This window comes from Fusarium musae, chromosome 4, assembly GCF_019915245.1.
Source record: "Fusarium musae strain F31 chromosome 4, whole genome shotgun sequence".
Classification (NCBI taxonomy): Eukaryota; Fungi; Ascomycota; class Sordariomycetes; order Hypocreales; family Nectriaceae; genus Fusarium; species Fusarium musae.
Window position 1 is genome coordinate 3,407,050 of NC_058390.1, and position 16,513 is coordinate 3,423,562.

At 49.9% G+C, this 16,513-nt stretch overlaps 5 protein-coding genes across 5 annotated transcripts; 3 read left to right on the forward strand and 2 right to left on the reverse strand.

Moving 5' to 3' along the window:
- Positions 1 to 1,033: 1,033 nt before the first annotated feature.
- Positions 1,034 to 2,322, forward strand: J7337_005983 (uncharacterized protein; the record flags this gene model as incomplete). The annotated part of the gene is made up of 2 exons (XM_044823652.1): positions 1,034 to 1,107; positions 1,188 to 2,322. The coding sequence occupies 2 exons, from the start codon at positions 1,034 to 1,036 to the stop codon at positions 2,320 to 2,322; spliced, it is 1,209 nt and encodes a 402-aa protein (XP_044682143.1).
- Positions 2,323 to 3,840: 1,518 nt separating this feature from the next.
- J7337_005984 (uncharacterized protein) lies at positions 3,841 to 4,597 on the reverse strand (the record flags this gene model as incomplete). Its single annotated transcript, XM_044823653.1, has 2 exons — positions 3,841 to 4,240; positions 4,296 to 4,597. 2 exons carry the CDS (start codon positions 4,595 to 4,597, stop codon positions 3,841 to 3,843), a joined length of 702 nt encoding a protein of 233 aa, XP_044682144.1.
- Positions 4,598 to 9,305: 4,708 nt separating this feature from the next.
- Positions 9,306 to 11,354, reverse strand: J7337_005985 (uncharacterized protein; the record flags this gene model as incomplete). Its single annotated transcript, XM_044823654.1, has 4 exons — positions 9,306 to 9,366; positions 9,419 to 9,926; positions 9,978 to 11,031; positions 11,100 to 11,354. The coding sequence occupies 4 exons, from the start codon at positions 11,352 to 11,354 to the stop codon at positions 9,306 to 9,308; spliced, it is 1,878 nt and encodes a 625-aa protein (XP_044682145.1).
- Positions 11,355 to 12,363: 1,009 nt separating this feature from the next.
- J7337_005986 (uncharacterized protein) lies at positions 12,364 to 13,130 on the forward strand (the record flags this gene model as incomplete). The annotated part of the gene is made up of 5 exons (XM_044823655.1): positions 12,364 to 12,370; positions 12,460 to 12,638; positions 12,716 to 12,758; positions 12,822 to 13,015; positions 13,092 to 13,130. 5 exons carry the CDS (start codon positions 12,364 to 12,366, stop codon positions 13,128 to 13,130), a joined length of 462 nt encoding a protein of 153 aa, XP_044682146.1.
- A 1,958-nt stretch (positions 13,131 to 15,088) lies between these two features.
- CPR6 (peptidyl-prolyl cis-trans isomerase cpr6) lies at positions 15,089 to 16,270 on the forward strand (the record flags this gene model as incomplete). The annotated part of the gene is made up of 2 exons (XM_044823656.1): positions 15,089 to 15,446; positions 15,510 to 16,270. The coding sequence occupies 2 exons, from the start codon at positions 15,089 to 15,091 to the stop codon at positions 16,268 to 16,270; spliced, it is 1,119 nt and encodes a 372-aa protein (XP_044682147.1).
- Between the last annotated feature and the right edge of the window lie 243 nt (positions 16,271 to 16,513).

Sequence of the window (16,513 nt, forward strand, 5' to 3'; positions counted from 1 at the left end):
TTGTTGATAGATGATAACTGCCATATTGCATCACCTTTTCACGTGCCCCCATAAAATAATCAATCAAGTACGCATCTTCAGTAGCTAAGCACCAAAACTTGAACACACACTCAAGGGCTAATCCCATAACCCACGATGAACTGGACTGAAGGCGCTCTGGCCCGCCATTCTCGTCGAAAAGGCTGGGATAAAGACGCTGCCCGACAAAAACAATACTTCGCTAAAGCCAGAGCGAGAAAGAATGCTCCAGCTACAAGCAAGGGCCTTGATATTTCATCCTTCGTACCTGATTATATTCCACAGCCAACGTCATCTCAAGGTCGTCAGTCGAACTCCTCGACCCCTCGCCGGAAGCAAAGAACACCAAGAGGAAAGCTCATACATAGACACTCTGAGACAGAAAACTCACACAAGAAAAGAAGCGGAAGGGATAGAGAGTCACATATCGGAAATCAGGGGCCAGAAGCCGAGAGCTCTCTGACAAGTCCGCAAGACAAAGACAAGCAAGAGTTGGACATAGCAACCAAGAGACGCAGGCTATTAGAGAAGGCTGACTGGACTGGCGTCATTACTCAAAAGCCTGTAAAGGTTGATTTCTCTCAACAAAGGGATCGATCCACAAAGGTGCTTACGAAACCAACCTCCAGGAGTGGCCACCGATTGATATACAGTCCTGACCCGAAGGATCAAGTCAGCAAGAGAACAATAGGTCGACTTTCAGAGAACGACATTGAGATTAATATTGGAAGTCAGAACCTGCGATGGAGTAGGGATAGCAACTCAGTTCGAAGCTATGCAACACGACAAGGTTTTATATCCCGTCTCGAGATCCCACAATCCGATAATGCAACGAGCCAAGCGCCTCTATCTTCCTACCAACAACCTAGCAGTCTTCGTCATCATCGGGGGAGGCCCCCTAGAGCCCCCGACTTTCATGTATCTCAAACCCATAACGAACGAAGTAATACACTCACGAGCCTTTCATCTGTAGCACAATCCCCGGGCCAGGAGGAATGGTTAGCAAGAGAAAACGATGAACCAAGATACGTTGTACAAACTCATGCACCTATCATCCATCAACCACAGCCAACTCGGCGACGACACCGGGTAATTGAAGCTAAGTCACCTGAGCTGGATGAAGGTGCAAGTACCATAGCTGTTTTTGGTACTCCAAGACCTTTTGATAGGCCCACAGTCGAAGACATGCGATGGAACATGTGGTTGGCATCAACTACCAAAGGGAGACAACAGCAGTCCGTTCAGTCAAGTCGAGATGAGGGGCCCCAAAGACCCATCAGCCCGAGTCTAAGCAACTATATGAACACCTCCAATGACAAGTCGTATTCAGAAGATCTGATAAGCAGCGAAAACCAAGGGCAGAACTTATTACATGCGAACGAGGAGCCACAACCAAGGTCTTCAGAAACGTACCCATCTAGCATACCTCCATCGGAGAGCCAACACGAGCCATTGGACGACGAACAAGAGCTACCCGAGCTTCAAGCAAGAGAGCAATTTGCTGATATCCCGCCAGCAACAAGTCCTTGCGCTCTACCTAAAAGCTCGAGCTACGAGAGAAGTGAGAATAGTCTTAAAACGAGAAGCGACCTGGTTCTCCCAATGGGCTCCTTCATGCCAGTGGCTCCCAATGTTCAAGACCTCCTGGACCTCTTGGCTGCTAGCGAGGAACAGCAGGAGCCAAATATTGAGGACCCAACCCAACAAGAAACGACACCAAATGCTGACGAGGAAGACGAAATTTGGAAGAAGTTTGTTCTTGATGACGATAGCGCCGAGATTAGCCGAAAGGCTCGAGAGGAGGCGCATGAACAGACCAAATGCGCACTGGGTTTCAAGAAGCCAAATGTTCCCCGAATGTTTGCAGAATCATCTTTGCCTTCAGGGTCGAGCGCACCGCCAAGCGATATCGCAGAACCCCCTTCAGCATCCCAAAGAGAAACACCGACAATGGAAGGACGTAACTTTATTTTGGCAGATGACCAAATTCAAGATATACCGGGCGCAGAGCTGGAAGCCCCGTCATCGGAGACCGCCGCAAGGGTAGATATCGCGGACGCGACCGACTCTATCATTGCTCAACCCTCCTCGCCTCAACCGCTGCATGCCGAGTTCAAGTTCCATCAACCGCAGCTCTTTGTTGGTCGATTAGCTAGTGACGTCCCTTCCACCAAATCGCCAGTTTACTTGGATGCGCCACGGAGCAAGGGAAGACGGCAACGATCTAGAAGGCGCAGGGATAAGGGGCGGCCTGATTTCCGCACCATGCCAAACTACAATGACGACCCAATCGAGGAGGATTAACTTTGGGGATTCGGAGATAGGATAATTAACGGAAAGTTAGCTGGAACCCTCAAATCAGCCACTTTCTCCAAAATCAGATCTATGTTTTTCGAAAGATGTAAATAAACAAACCAAATCGACAAGACTCGCACACTTCCCCCAATGATACTTCTTCCTGCGTTTTAAGCTGATTTGAAACCTTGTTCATCGGACCGGGTAAAACAGTTGCAACCTTGAAGACTCAGGGCATTCTAGCGCATCAATACCAAGTGAGTCAGAGGACATCCAGGGACTCCAGACGAGAAAAGCCGCAAACTACGTATGTGGTCACGAGTTGGAAATATAGTGCGCCATATGGCGCAATGTTACCTGGGGAAGACATCCGGCTGTTGTGGAAGCCATCCACTACATTTGAGCTATGACAGGGAACACGGTACAACATCCAGGTACCTTGGACAGGGGCCCTTTAGGATGGATCAGCCTTCAGATTGCAACTCGTCTCTTGTCTCGTCACACATGCTCAAGCCAGGGGGTTACCGCATTAGATGTGTGTCACATTGAAGGGTAAAGAGATAACAACCATTCAAACATTTCCGAGGTAGGACACTGTAGGTATCATGGGACCATATGTACATGTAAGATACAACAAGGGTGTATACAGAAAAAGAGATCCTCTAAATGCGCCAGAAACCAAGACTGTACAGAACGAACCAAACTCCCACCGTCTATGTAAATAACACCAGCCTCTAATAAATAGGATCGACCTCATATATCATCATAAACGTCACTGCGTGAACATCCGCCCAATAACCAAGACGTCTTATCTTGGTGCCTTTAGTTGGTCCTGGACCCCAGTAAGACCCCAGAAACCTTAGCCAAGAAAGGAAACTCGAAAGAAGGAATGGAAGCATGACAGAAGCATCGTGCATGACACCCACAGCCACGCTGAAATAATCCCCGCAAACAGCCCCGCTTCTAGAACAATTCTCTCAAGTCAGCCTCAGCGTGATGCAACCCCCCAGTGGGGATAAGATCTGCGACGCAAAGGCGTTTTTTCTGATCTTGAGGACGTCCTAGACAGTGTGAGTGTGGATGGCAGGAATGAGGAAGGGAAAAGGCCAAGGCTGAAAAAGCCTGGCATCAAGGACTGTTGCAGAAAATGGTTTCCTCCCTGCATGTCTTTGCAAAAAAAAAAAAAAAAAAAAAAAAAAAAAAAAAAAAAAAAAAAAAAAAAAAAAAAAAGGGAAAAAGATGCCTTGCGTAGGTTGATTTGCTGTCCTTGATGTAACAATATGTATACAAGAGCAGCTGGCTGCTCAACTGGGCCGATGGCGAGATGGTGCCGAGTGTCGGTGAGCTGGTCAAAGCAATAATGCACAGCTGGCGATCAGTAATATGCCAATGGTTTGTCTGTGTGAGCTTGGCCATAGAAGAAGCCCCGAGTAAAACAGAAGTGTAGTTTCAAGCCATCGGGTGCGATACTTGGTGCGTCGTGGTAGGCTGATTGTATGGGCAAGGCTGTATCTCTGCTCACACACCTCAAGATCGACTGCGGCGCTTCTCTTTGCGCTTAGACTCGCACGATGTCTTACACCCGGGGCATTCGTACCCGTGCTTTGAGATGTTGACTCTGACAAGGCATCGGGGGCAGCGCCACCAAGTAGAAGGAGTGTAGCGACCTTCGAGCCACTCTTCGTTGACAGTGGCGCCTCGCTTCATGATGTCTTCACAGTGGTATTCGCGGAGATGGTCTCGGAAGTGGTCGCGGCGGTGGAAGGGCTCACGAAAGCGAGTGCATCGAGGGTAGTCACATAGATAGACATCCTTGCTCGATTCGGGAGCATGCGTGTTCTTGTAGTGACGAATGAGGTCGGCAGTACGCTTGAAAGGGCGAGCAGTACAACCAGGGTGAAGGCAAGAGACTGGCCAGTCATTTCCACTTGAGAAACACAAGAGTTAGCAATGCACTATCTTACAATAGGAACTGGACTTACGATTCGCCCCGTGGCACAGAAGATTCTCCAGCCCTTGTCTGACCAGAAGTGTAGTGCTGTTGATAGCTATGGCTTTGCTGATAAACAGCATCGTCCATAGTTGGTGAGCCATGCAGAGTGTAGTAGCTATCTGTAGGTGACTCGGGGCCTCTGGTCGAAGCCTGGGAGTTACTGCCAGAACTACCATATCTGACCAAAGGCTGTGACTGATAATAGTCGAAGGAGTATCCAGTTGGTGACGAGGCCTGGTCATGTGGTGACGAGGCATCATACCAGCCGTTGTTCCAGTAGTTGGATCCCATTGTGTCTAATGAAGACTTGTCTCGTTGGTAGTGGAAACTTAAGCAAAGAAGCTGATATAGTGTAAGTCGATCAGGGAGAAGGTAGCAAGCACGGGTGTTTAAGAGGACGAGCCGAGGGCTTGTAAATAAGGTTAGAGAGGGAAGTAGATGATGTAAAGATAGAACAAGTGTAGGCCGCAACCAAAGTAATATCTTGATGGCGGTCCTGGAAGGGAAGAGAAGAAGTTTGGTGCATGAGACTTGATGTAATGAAAATGGTTTAACAATCGAAGCAATGGAAGGGACCAGAGAGGTGGTTATATGCTTGAGAAAGTAAAGAGTGAAGGGGGGGGAGACAACTAGTGCAGTCCGGGATGATATTGGCCAAGGTGAGGCTCAAATCGCACATTGATTAGTGAGGCGAAGGTAGGAGTCATCTGTGTAATACACAAAGCTAAAGGGCAATATGGACTTGAAACTGTAAGAGACGCCGATTTCCAGAAACAGCCGCGGTCGGAATTGGAAGAGAGTGCCAGCTTGTACTGCTAGAGCTCCAGAGTAGTGTTCAAGGATCAATGGCATGGCCAGGGTAGCTGTCGGGGAACACAGCAGACTCCACCCGGGCCAGCCTTCGAACAGATAGAAACATAGTTAGGTAACTTGATAGAAGGACAGCCATGATAACCAGTTCTAAGACCGATGACTGGAGAAAGGTAGGGGTGGCAGTACACAGGGCAGGCATGGGTCTCAGGCGAAGCAGCATCTGGCGCAAGCTGGCTCGTGATGCGTGAATCGACACTTGTCGTTTGGGTGAGAGACTAGGGTAAAGTCAAGCTGTATGGAGATAACAACAACAAGCATGGAGAAGCGAGTCAAGACTGGAGACACCCTATCAAGTGTGGTGTGCTCCTGGCCGGTGTCCCAAGGGGGAAAGGGGACTTAGATGGCGATGCAACAGTAGCAAATGTAGGGAGCTAAGATAGCTCACTCTGAGGTCAGCTAGAGGTTCCCCAGGAACAGCAATAGTTGGCTTGCATAAAAAGCTACGAGGTGGTGGTGCCCTATAGAATACCGGCTCAACCGGAATCTGCAAATGTCGCAGTAGCATGGAGGTACAAGCCCGGGACAAATCCAATGGAAGGTGTGTAATGTGTGCATTTGTCGGTCCAGGATATGTATCCATAAGCCGTGGAACGAAGCTTTCAGTCTGCAAGCTTCAGATTGGAAACTACCCAGAAAGCCAGCCTTGACTACTTCTGTGAAACTAGGAAACTGGCCGAGTGCCTGTTTCGGTAAGAGAGAGAACGATGAGTCTAAGTGGTTGCGCCCAGCAATTGTCAGCTAAAAGTGCTCAAGGAAGCAAGAAAACTTTAGACGCGTAGCCAGGGCGCAAAAATAAACCAGTCTAAAGGCTTGCTCAGAAATACTAAGCTTGTCGAAGTCTTTTCAGCGCTTAGAAAAGGGGACCTAGGTTTTCTTGCCTCCCTTGGGTGACCGCACTTGGTTCTGGGTGGGCAAGTTCTAACAGGGCGTGGCGATGCTCTGGGGCTGAAGATCATGGAACAAATGATTCTGGCACGGGCTGGCGGCAGTGGGTGCGGGAATGATTTGACATGATGCGCATCCTTAACAATGAGCTGTGCTTGACGACAGATAACCGAGAAACCGCACAAAGACAGGACTAGGATAGGGGCTGTGCCAGGCCAGCTCAGCAGATTTCGGTCACTACCAGAGGAAAAGTTGGCTTGGCCAGTGCGCTTTTGCGTGCATGTGCCGCTGGAAGCTCACTTCAAGGGTCGTCGACAACAGCGGAACGGGACAAATTTGGTGCTCGGTAACGGGAGGATTGAGTGAGGTATTCGATCGACGCGGTCAGGAATTCGTCCATACCGTTTCATCGGTAATCGGTCAATGATATTGGGTTGAAAGTTGGATGGAACAAAGGTCTTCAGGACTCTTGACGAGGCAGAATCCAATGCAATATGCGATGGGCTTCCATCACCTAAGGTAAAGGGAGATACCTAGGTACCACCTTACACCAGAAAGCCACTGTAGACCTGGAGTGGAGGTAGAATTCCATCCCAGTGGAGGGCAGCGGGCAGTACCTGCCTCCAGCTGTCACATCCATCGCTCGCACTCCTTACCCCTCCTGCTCCTGCCTTGTCGATGGCCCCTGCTACGGTAGTGGAAACCCCCAGCCCAGTGGAGGGTTGCTTGCTCCTTCTAAACGTCGGCCTCGTATTGGTCAAAGTGCCATCTGCCATCCTGACTTTGCCTTTCTTATCCATATGTACCTAAAATCATCAAACATGCACTTTTATGCGGTGGCCTAAATCTAATGCTTCGCATTAGCACCAAGACAACCGCTGGGTATGGGTAATAGCCTGTCGATCTCGGCGGCGCAAGCATCAAACAACTTCTCGATGCTCACGAGCACGAGCACAAGCACGAGCACGAGCCTCAACGTTATGGAGAAGTCAACAGTTGCACCAATAACGCAGCGACCCCTTTGCCATGTGTCGATCAATTAACTCAATCAACAACGATATTTTGCTGCCTAGGCTCGGACCAGCTAAGGCATTCTGATTTTTGATCATGGCACCTGTGAGCCAGTCCCAGTGCTCAATTGGCAACATGGGGCAAACTGCCAACAACAGTAACCTTCGAGGTCTCCAGCAGAACAGAGCACAGACAAAAATAAACCCAGCATCGCCGTTCTAGCATTTGCCACACATCTTTCTGATCCCACTTATCTGCTTGCAATACAAGGTTGGTGGTGGTCTGGGTTGTGTAATTCGCTGCGTCTACCAGAGTCTGGCGTATCATGGCCAATCTGACATGTCTTAACAATTGACAAGGCGGTTCGATAGAACACCCAAAGTGATCAGCACAAAAAGCAAGCGCCTGAACGAAAACCACCCTGGACGCCCTAAAAGGCCTTGTCTCTCCTGAAGTCCTACCGGATCCCTACCCGGAATCTGCAAGACAACGCTGGGGAAATCCCCGAGATACAAGTGTTAAACTTACGAACGTATCGTACCTGGCGAGTCAACATACCGAATAGTGTAGTTGAGCCCTCATGGAAAAGCTCAAGGAGTCTTAATAGTGAGGCTGACTGGAGTAGCAAGTGTCAGAGGAGCAGTTGAAAATGATTCGCCCGCTATGAGATCATGATCGTTTTCGAAAAGGTCACTAGACTCACTAGGACCCTTTCCCTATCCGTGACAAGCTCGCCGGGAAGCCAACCCATGCCACCCGAGCCACGGAATTGACACTCGCTTGCCAGGGATCTCGTAGCCGAAGCTTTGCGAAGTACTGTAAGTTGACAAGCATGGAAGCATTCTAGAAACCTTCCTGTTGTATCCTACATTGGTTTCGTTTCAAATCCCAGTCGACTTGTACGGTGACGCCGACGCAGTTGGGGGCCACAATCTTGTTACCCAAATGGCCACCCTTAACTTTGAGTCTTTGACGATATAGCAACAAGCGCAGAGCTGTGCCGCAAGCTTGTCATTCGAAAGAGGGTATGCCTCACCGACAAGAGGGCTGAATGGCGGACGCTGCTGAAAATCGCTTCGGCAGAGTCTGATAGGCATAATGACGATGGTACAGAAAAGGCGCCCGCGTCACAGGCGACAAGGCAATCATTCCGCCAGCCCTGAACAACTGACGACGCAATTTAGGCAACCTTGTCGTTGAGGAAGTGTGTCATCAATGATCAAGTCATACACATGTCAGCTCAGGTTTGACAATCCAAAGGAATTGCTAAGAGGAGAAACGAAACTGCAACTGTGTCGCCTGGGGCGGCAAAGGTCCTCATCTTGTGCTTTGTCCACTCGAGTATTTTCCCATATCCGAAAGCCACGTTGTCTGCGATGACTTGAAATGTGCTACAGGTGTAGCATCACCTCGATGGCGGTTATGCGACCAGCCCACGCCGGTTGTGTATAAATCGTTGAGACAACAAGAAGAGGAAACTTGATGAACCCAAAGATTGTCTCACCGTCTTCCTATGGAGACCGGGTCTATCTACATTCAAGTAGTCGCGAAATCCAATACTCTTAACTCATTCCTCGGCTTTTGGGCAGCAATGCAGTAGCCCTCAGATATTGGGTTGTTCACCCAACTTGACCTCAAATTTCACCAGTCTGAACGCTTCACCTTTGCTACAGCTCAGGACGTGCCACGTCGATGCAGGCACCGTGCGGTCAGTCACGGAGGAATGGAACACCTCACATCACTGTACGTCACTAAGAGAGCCTTGCCCTAACGTCTACCGAGTCCGAGGCTGCGCTGGCTGAAAGAGAGGCTGTCGAGCTGCAGAGGGTCTAGACCATCCAAGGAACCAGTTCCTCTCGGGAAGACATTGATCACGGATATAACGAGGCAAACGAGCCACACACATTTGACCATACACCTCGGCAGAATAGTAGTTCAGGGCGACAGCCCTGCACTCGAAAGGTTCGTATTCATATCTCAAACAATGAGGTTGATAACGCCCCGCATAGCATGTTGCATATTTACCTGCACCAGAAAGCACATCAAAAGCTGACGATCAAAGCAAGATGAGGTTGCCGCCTAAGTCCTTTCTTACTCTCTCTGTGCTCTTAATACGCCCTCTCCAGGAGTTCACAAAACCAAGGTGCGTCCAACCAAAACCGATAGCTCCGTCCCATATTTCTCATACACGGCCAATGGACTTAAATCTCCATTGAAGAAGCACCCTCGATTAGACCTCATCTTCAAGGAACTTGTAGACAAACTTGAAGTCAGCCTTGCGTCGATTCATCCTGCGCATTTATGTCAGCACGCCTCCATTTGGCATTTCGCCAGTTCACTTACCATGTGCTCTCATAGTCGAAAAATCGATATGTGCCTTGCTCAAAGTCTTCGGTGATGTTCTTAGGCTCCTCATGTCTTTGAAACCAAGTCTGATACTGCTTATGGAATCGCCAACTTTGATCTTTCAGAGCCTTGGCTGCCATGTACTGTTGGGCAGTACCCTGCTTATAGTAGAATACATAAAACAGAGTATCAGGGTCCATACGGGAGTACAACCGCGGGTCATCGAAGATAGCAAGTGGCTCGCGGGGAAATCCTGACCCTGTTGGGGGTACCGGTTGGTCGGGTCGGTATGATCGTGGAACATCGGCATCCACAATATCGGGGCAGCTGGCCTGGCTGGCAGTCATCATGCGCAGAGCTGATGGCGCAGATGGGGGATACGGCCGCTTTCTCGACGTCTCATATGTGTCAACGAGATCTTGTAACGATGCTGGTAAGTGGTAGATGCATTCTTCCTCTTCCTCGGTCTGCTTGACACCATTGGCTGTACCATTTGTCCTTGGAGCTACATCAAGGTCAGTTATTCGAGCCATACCAAACTGTCTCACACACGTACCCTTTGAAGATGGAGCGGCCTCGGGGGCTGCTGCTTGTTTGCCAGCAGCCTTTGATCGCTTGGACTGTTTCGTGGTGACAGGTACAGGGGCTGGCGCAGATACAGGTTCTGGCTCGGCAGGAGCAGGAGCTGGCGTGGGCTGCTTTGACTCTGGTTGTTGAGACGCGGGCTGGGCAGAGGATGTAGCAGGAGAGTTGGTCGCGCTGCTTCGGGCTTGCGGCAATGGGGATATGCTTGATGATGCGGCACCAGGGGGCGGAGGCAGCGGAGAGATACCAACGTTGTTCTTATCGCTCGCGGCGGCGGCAGCGGCAGCTGAAGCGTACTTGAGTCCTTCTCCGGCGGGCCTTGTAGGTACTGATGCTGGCTTCATAGCCGGCGTGCCGGAATTGCTATTGCTGATAGTCGGTAACGGAGCATGGAGCGTCGCGAGTGCAGGTAAAGGGGACTTTGTCTGAGAAGATGTCCTCCGTACTGGGTCAGCCTCCTTCTGCGCCTTTCTCGTCAGTGTCTTTGGCAAGTCATTGTCGGTCGTAAGGTCCTCTTGCACAGATTGCGCATCCAGAGAAGAGTTCTTCTCGTTGTCCGCGGCCATGCCATAGGTACCTTCCTCGTCCTCGAGGTCGAGCTCCTCATACATCTCCTCATCCTCCATAAAGTCTTCGTTCATGCCATCCGACACATAATATCGAATGCTCTCTTCTAGGTCGGTCACTTGCTCGGGTTCAACTCCGCCGTTCTCCAAGGATCTCCTGATAAGTTCCAGCTTCCCCTGGTGCCACTTATGTCGTTCGATAATGCGTTCGATTTCGGCGATGCGTTCGGCCTTGGTGTTGTTGTTTTTGCCCTTCTTCATGGTCGCTTGTATCGACTCGCCCTCTGCCTCGAGTGTCTCGATTTGCTGTTCCAGCTCGTCGACCATGCCACTTAAGAATTCGCTGGCCTCAACCTTTGCCTGCTCCTTGGGATCGAGCTTGGCGGCAGCTGATAGACCTTCTTTGGAGTATGCTTTCGTCTTCATGGCCTTCTCCACGGCCTTGAACTTTTCCATTTGCTAAAAACCGGATACAACCGTCAATAAAAATACTGGATGGCATTCCGTTGTCAGTGGCGGGGACCAACCGTCTCGATCAGCTTGCGATGCTCCAGCAAGGGAGCCTTGTCCTTGATGTCGTTGCTGGCGGCCCATGTTTTGATTTGATCCCTCAGTCGCTGGAGCTTCTTGATCTCGCGTTTCAGGTTATCTTCTAGCTTGTCCTTCTGGGCAGGATTACTCGATTGTTCGATCTTTTCGTAAATAGCTTCGAATTCAGCCACACCCTCGGAGACCTTTTTGAAGCACTTGTCGACCTCTTGGGCCAGTTTCCTCGCCGCCATTATGAGTAGAAAAATGCGGCCACTCGGGCGCAGCGTCTAGTCGCTCGTATAGATCTTGTCGCCCGACTGTTGTTGTCGATTCGGGTTGTTGTGCGTCTCTGCCAGCACCGTTCGGGAAGATGTGGCAGCGCAGGGAAGGGTTATTATGATATAACGGCGCGTCGCGGGGGGCGATCCAATAGTCGTCGTTAATGATAATAGGGTGATAATACAGTGTCCGTCGTCCTGAGCATCAATGCCGGGAGCCGATGGTAGATGAGATGTGGTTGTTGGAGAGAGTAAGGCTGGCCAGGACTGATTTGGTGGTTAAGGTTAGTTCAAGGTGGGAGGTGCAGCCATCCAATGAGGCTAAAGAACCGCGATGTCGTGATTGGCTGAGGGGCCGCGATTCACTGGGGCGAGGCGCGGTTAGCTGCTGAAACGTGTTGCAGTGGAAATTGAGGGTTGAACAAGCATTTACAGGCTTGAAAAGGCTGTAATAGTGGAATATGGTTAGTCAATCTGTAAGCATGACATGTCTGTGTAATATTGAATTGGCAAGCCAAACAGTGGGTGTAAACACTGGCCAATATTGCAATATGCACTCAATGACGTGGTTTTTTCGCTAAGCGTCTACCTTAGTACTACTGAGATACCTTGCTGGCAATTACCTAAGTGCCCTCCACTGCCTGCCTCAGTGCTTTGCGTAAGCTAACTAGAGCTTCCAGTCTGAAACTCAATCGCCAACTGATGTCTCCTATCAGATTATGAATATTGAAGACTATGGCGAAAATTCTAGACTTGGTGGCTTATATAAACCTATTGGCTTAAGATAATTCATGTTTTATCATCAAAATCAATCTTGATTGTTCTTTCTATGCTGTGATACACGGTAAATCGGGACCGATGCCGATCCGACTACGGAGTAACATCTAGATACAAAGAGCTTGACTCAAGCCAGTCAAAACAGTCTGATATCTTACTCACTTTGCATCTCTCAGTCACCAAAAGAAACTCACACATCGCGAGTATGAAGGGTACGTGCAGTACAGTGTAATTATCGAGATACATACACACACACACACAAAAGGCAAATGAAACATAAGCTCACCAACAACTCAAATAGTCATATTGCAGCGTGTCCTGTCGGCGTCCGTCACCGTCGACAAGGAGATGATCTCTTCCATCGGCAAGGGAGTCCTGGCCTTTGCAGCCGTGGCCCCCGGGGACACGGAGAAAGAGGCTGACCTGATGGCTGCCAAGGTGCTCAGGATGAAGCTGTGGGATGACGAAGAGGGCGGCAAGGTAAGGGAGATCAAAACAGGCTGACCGGACCGTTAATTTCGGTTTGTGGTTTCAAATCTGACGGGCTTTTGTCAAAGTGGAAGAAGAGTGTCGGCGATATTGGCGGCGAGGTTCTCTGCGGTGAGTCTTCTTCTCCTCTCCGGTCGTGTGAGGGTAGCAGCAGTGGCTGAGACCTTGATACAGTGTCGCAGTTTACGCTGCTGGCTAGCACAAAGAAGGGAGCCAAGCCTGACTTTCACGGTGCTGCCAACCCGGAGGAGGCACGTCGGCTATACCACTACTTTGTACAGAAGGTCAGGGCGGGTTACATGGAGGAGAGAGTCAAGGATGGGCAGTTCCAGGCCATGATGGAGGTTGCTCTCGTCAACGACGGGCCGGTAAGTTTTGTGAAAGATAGCCTTCTTTTCCTTGCATTGGGGGGCGTCTGTGCTAACGGTGGGGGATACATCATAGGTTACTCTGGAGTTGAAGAACGGCGCCAAGACGGAGTGAGTGGCTGCTATAGAAATGTGAAATATAGGGGGATAGGCTATTGAAGATACCTTAGACGAGACTGGACGGGTAGACAAAACAGAAAGCGAAGGGACTACAACAGTTGCATTGACGGATCTGCTAGTCTATAGGTTCGGTAATAGAGACATGTTTTGGAATCAGCCCTGGCGTCTATAACCAACATGATATGATTCTTGAAGAGTTCAGTTCAGCTTGCCTGGGCTGGCCTCAGGGGGCAAGAAAACACCAAACCTTAATATAAGATGTCAAAATAAACTTGGTATAGAGTCCCCTAAGCTTAGGCTAAATTTACCTAGATACTTTTATCACTTTAGGTCAAGGTCTTGATTTTTCTTTCCTCCCCTAGGCTGGCACATCTTGAATATGTGTGTTACAGCAGGCAACCTGATAGGGTCAATTGTCGACGGGACTGTATCCGAAAGTACAAATATCTTGCAGCAAACAACAGCCAACACAGCCATTTTTCATGTATTGTCAGTCTCTAATTGGATGCGTTAGCGGAAGGGCTGCATCATGCGCTGTGCAACCGAGAGCGGCTGAAGTTCCGTGTTTGTGGTTCTGAAAAGAAGCAATTCAGAGATGGTCAAAGCGACAAAAGTGTCTCTCAGCTCTCCTCTGTAGCAGACGGGACGGATCCAATATAGACAGGCCAGGGTTTGGAACGGGGGAGTTTGGTCCGGGCGATTAAATCGGATTGGCCGTTTATTTCTTGCATCGGGATATCCTCAGTAGACGCTACAATGGATGTTGTGCGTTGGTTGGTGGAGGCGGGCAATAGTTGAGTGGGATATAGGCGAGAAAAGGCGAGATTTGATCAGTAACAAGCAAGACCTGTAAGTAAGCAGTTCTATATTTTGTGTAACCGTATTTCGTCACTCATGATGATTCACTCTCGTTTCGATATTGGGCCTTGTTGACTCGGATTACAATGCAATCAATGCCCTGAAAGCGTTATTGCAAGGAGGCTTAAGCCTCTTTGACCCTTGACCCTTGTTCTCTCTCATAAAATATCCCCCCCTCTCCCGCCTTGATGAGACCATTAAGAGGGAGTTTTCTCTTTTCTCGCTTTTTAATGAGTGGAATTGGATTGCAAGAGAGAGAGAGAGAGAGAGAGACAGCTTGGTCGAGGTCATGCAGTTATCGTTACACAGATTGTTATGTGTCCTCTTCAATTGCAACACATTTCCAATGGCTGCATGACAGGTCATGTAACGTATCTGACCATGAACTGCAGGGCGAGGTTGAGGTTCACTCCAGAAAGAAGAGTCTGTTTGGGCTTCAAAGTTCCCGGCTGAACCTGTCTCGTTTTAGTTGATGATATTTGTTGTTTTTATTAGTCTCGTTTGCTCGTCACCGGTGTAGGAAAAAGAAAAGACACCCGCATACGCAAATTGTCTTCTTGGTTATGATATTCACATCCCGTCTGTCCATCCATGCTTGGCTTAGTGCGAGGGATATCGGAGTTGGACCTTGTCCTTGTTTGCGAGTGATTGTGATTGTGATTCATGAGACATGATCTGATGGAGTCGATTGCATGAACAATAGCCTATCTACAGGTCTTGCAGATATATATGTTTCGTGATGTTCCCGGCAATAAAGAGTAGAATTGCCCACAGCTGTCAAGTCAATTAATCACTGGACTACGGATATATACCTTACCCACTTATAAGCGGCACGATCACTTGCATCGCGACTTTTCCTCAATTGGCAGGGTAGCTCCCCTCTTCTGTCACCTTCTGTGTGCTTCTGCTCTCAACACCCAAATACTAAGATTAAACAAAACCCCCACGCTGTGATCCCCTCGTCTTACTCTTCAATCCTCTCAACCTCAATCTCAATCTCAAGCATCTCTTTTCTCTTCCCCGGCGCCTTGATTTAATTTATTTCTCTTTCCTTTCTCTCTATTCACCCAATTCCTCATCACAAACCTATTCGCAATGGCTACCGAAGGCGACTCCCCCGCGCGACCCCGCGTCTTCTTCGATATCTCGCTCGGCGGCAAGCCCGTCGGCCGTATCACCATGGAACTCTATGCCGACCTTGTCCCCAAGACCGCTGAGAACTTCCGTGCTCTCTGCACCGGCGAGAAGGGCATCGGCAAGTCAGGAAAGCCCTTGCACTACAAGGGCTCCATCTTCCATCGCGTCATCAAGCAGTTCATGATCCAGGGTGGTGACTTTACTGCTGGCGATGGCACCGGCGGAGAGTCCATCTACGGCAACAAGTTCGACGATGAAGCTTTCCCCATGAAGCATGAGAAGCCTTTCCTGCTGTCCATGGCCAATGCTGGTCCCAGTAAGTTCCATGATGCCCCTCATTCTGGGCCATGACCATGACGCTGACGAATTACCCCGCCAGACACCAACGGCTCCCAGTTCTTCATAACCACCGTTCCTACCCCTCACCTCGACGGCAAGCACGTCGTCTTCGGCGAGGTACTTAACGGCAAGTCCGTCGTTCGACAGATCGAGAACCTTACTACCCAGTCCGGCGACCGTCCCGCAAAGGAGGCTCTCATTGCCGACTGCGGCGAGCTCAAGGGTGACGCCGCCGTCGCTGCCGACGTGAAGCAGCCCGACGCCCTTGGCGACCCATACGAGGACTTCCCCGAAGATTGCACAGACACTCTCGATGCCGTCGCCATCGTCAAGATCGCTACGGCCTGCAAGGAGTATGGCAACACTGCCTTCAAGTCAGGCAACTATTCTCTCGGCCTCGACAAGTACCAGAAGGGTCTGCGCTACCTTAACGAGGATCCTGATCTTGAGAACCAACCGCAGTCGATCAAGGATGACCTCAAGGCTCTGCGCTTCTCCCTCAACAACAACTCGGCGCTCCTGAACATCAAGCTAGAGGCTTGGGACGACGCTTCTCGCTCCGCTTCGGCTGCCCTGGACGTCGAAGGCGTTAAGGACGCCGACCGTGCAAAGGCTTTCTATCGCCGTGGCCTTGCCAACATCCGCCTCAAGGACGAGGAGGCTGCTCTGCGTGACTTGAGTGAGGCTAACACCCTTGCGCCCAACGATAGCGCCATCACCCGAGAGCTCAACGCCGTCCGAACCAAGGCTGCTGCTCGCGCTGCCAAGGAGAAGGCTGCCTACAAGAAGTTCTTCGCCTAAGCGGCTGCAGAGAAGGCATACCGCAAAATAGAGAGCGTCATTTTACTCATTGCGAGCGGGATAGAACGCCAGATGTATTTGAAAATTATAGCCATGTTTCATATGGAATGAGGGCGGAGGACATGATCAAACTTTCTGTAACATAACCCATGCGAGGAAAAAGCGGGTTACTTAGGAGTCGGCGCTGAATGAGAGATACCATCGAATTGCAAATATTGCAATACTCTATAACGAGATGGCACA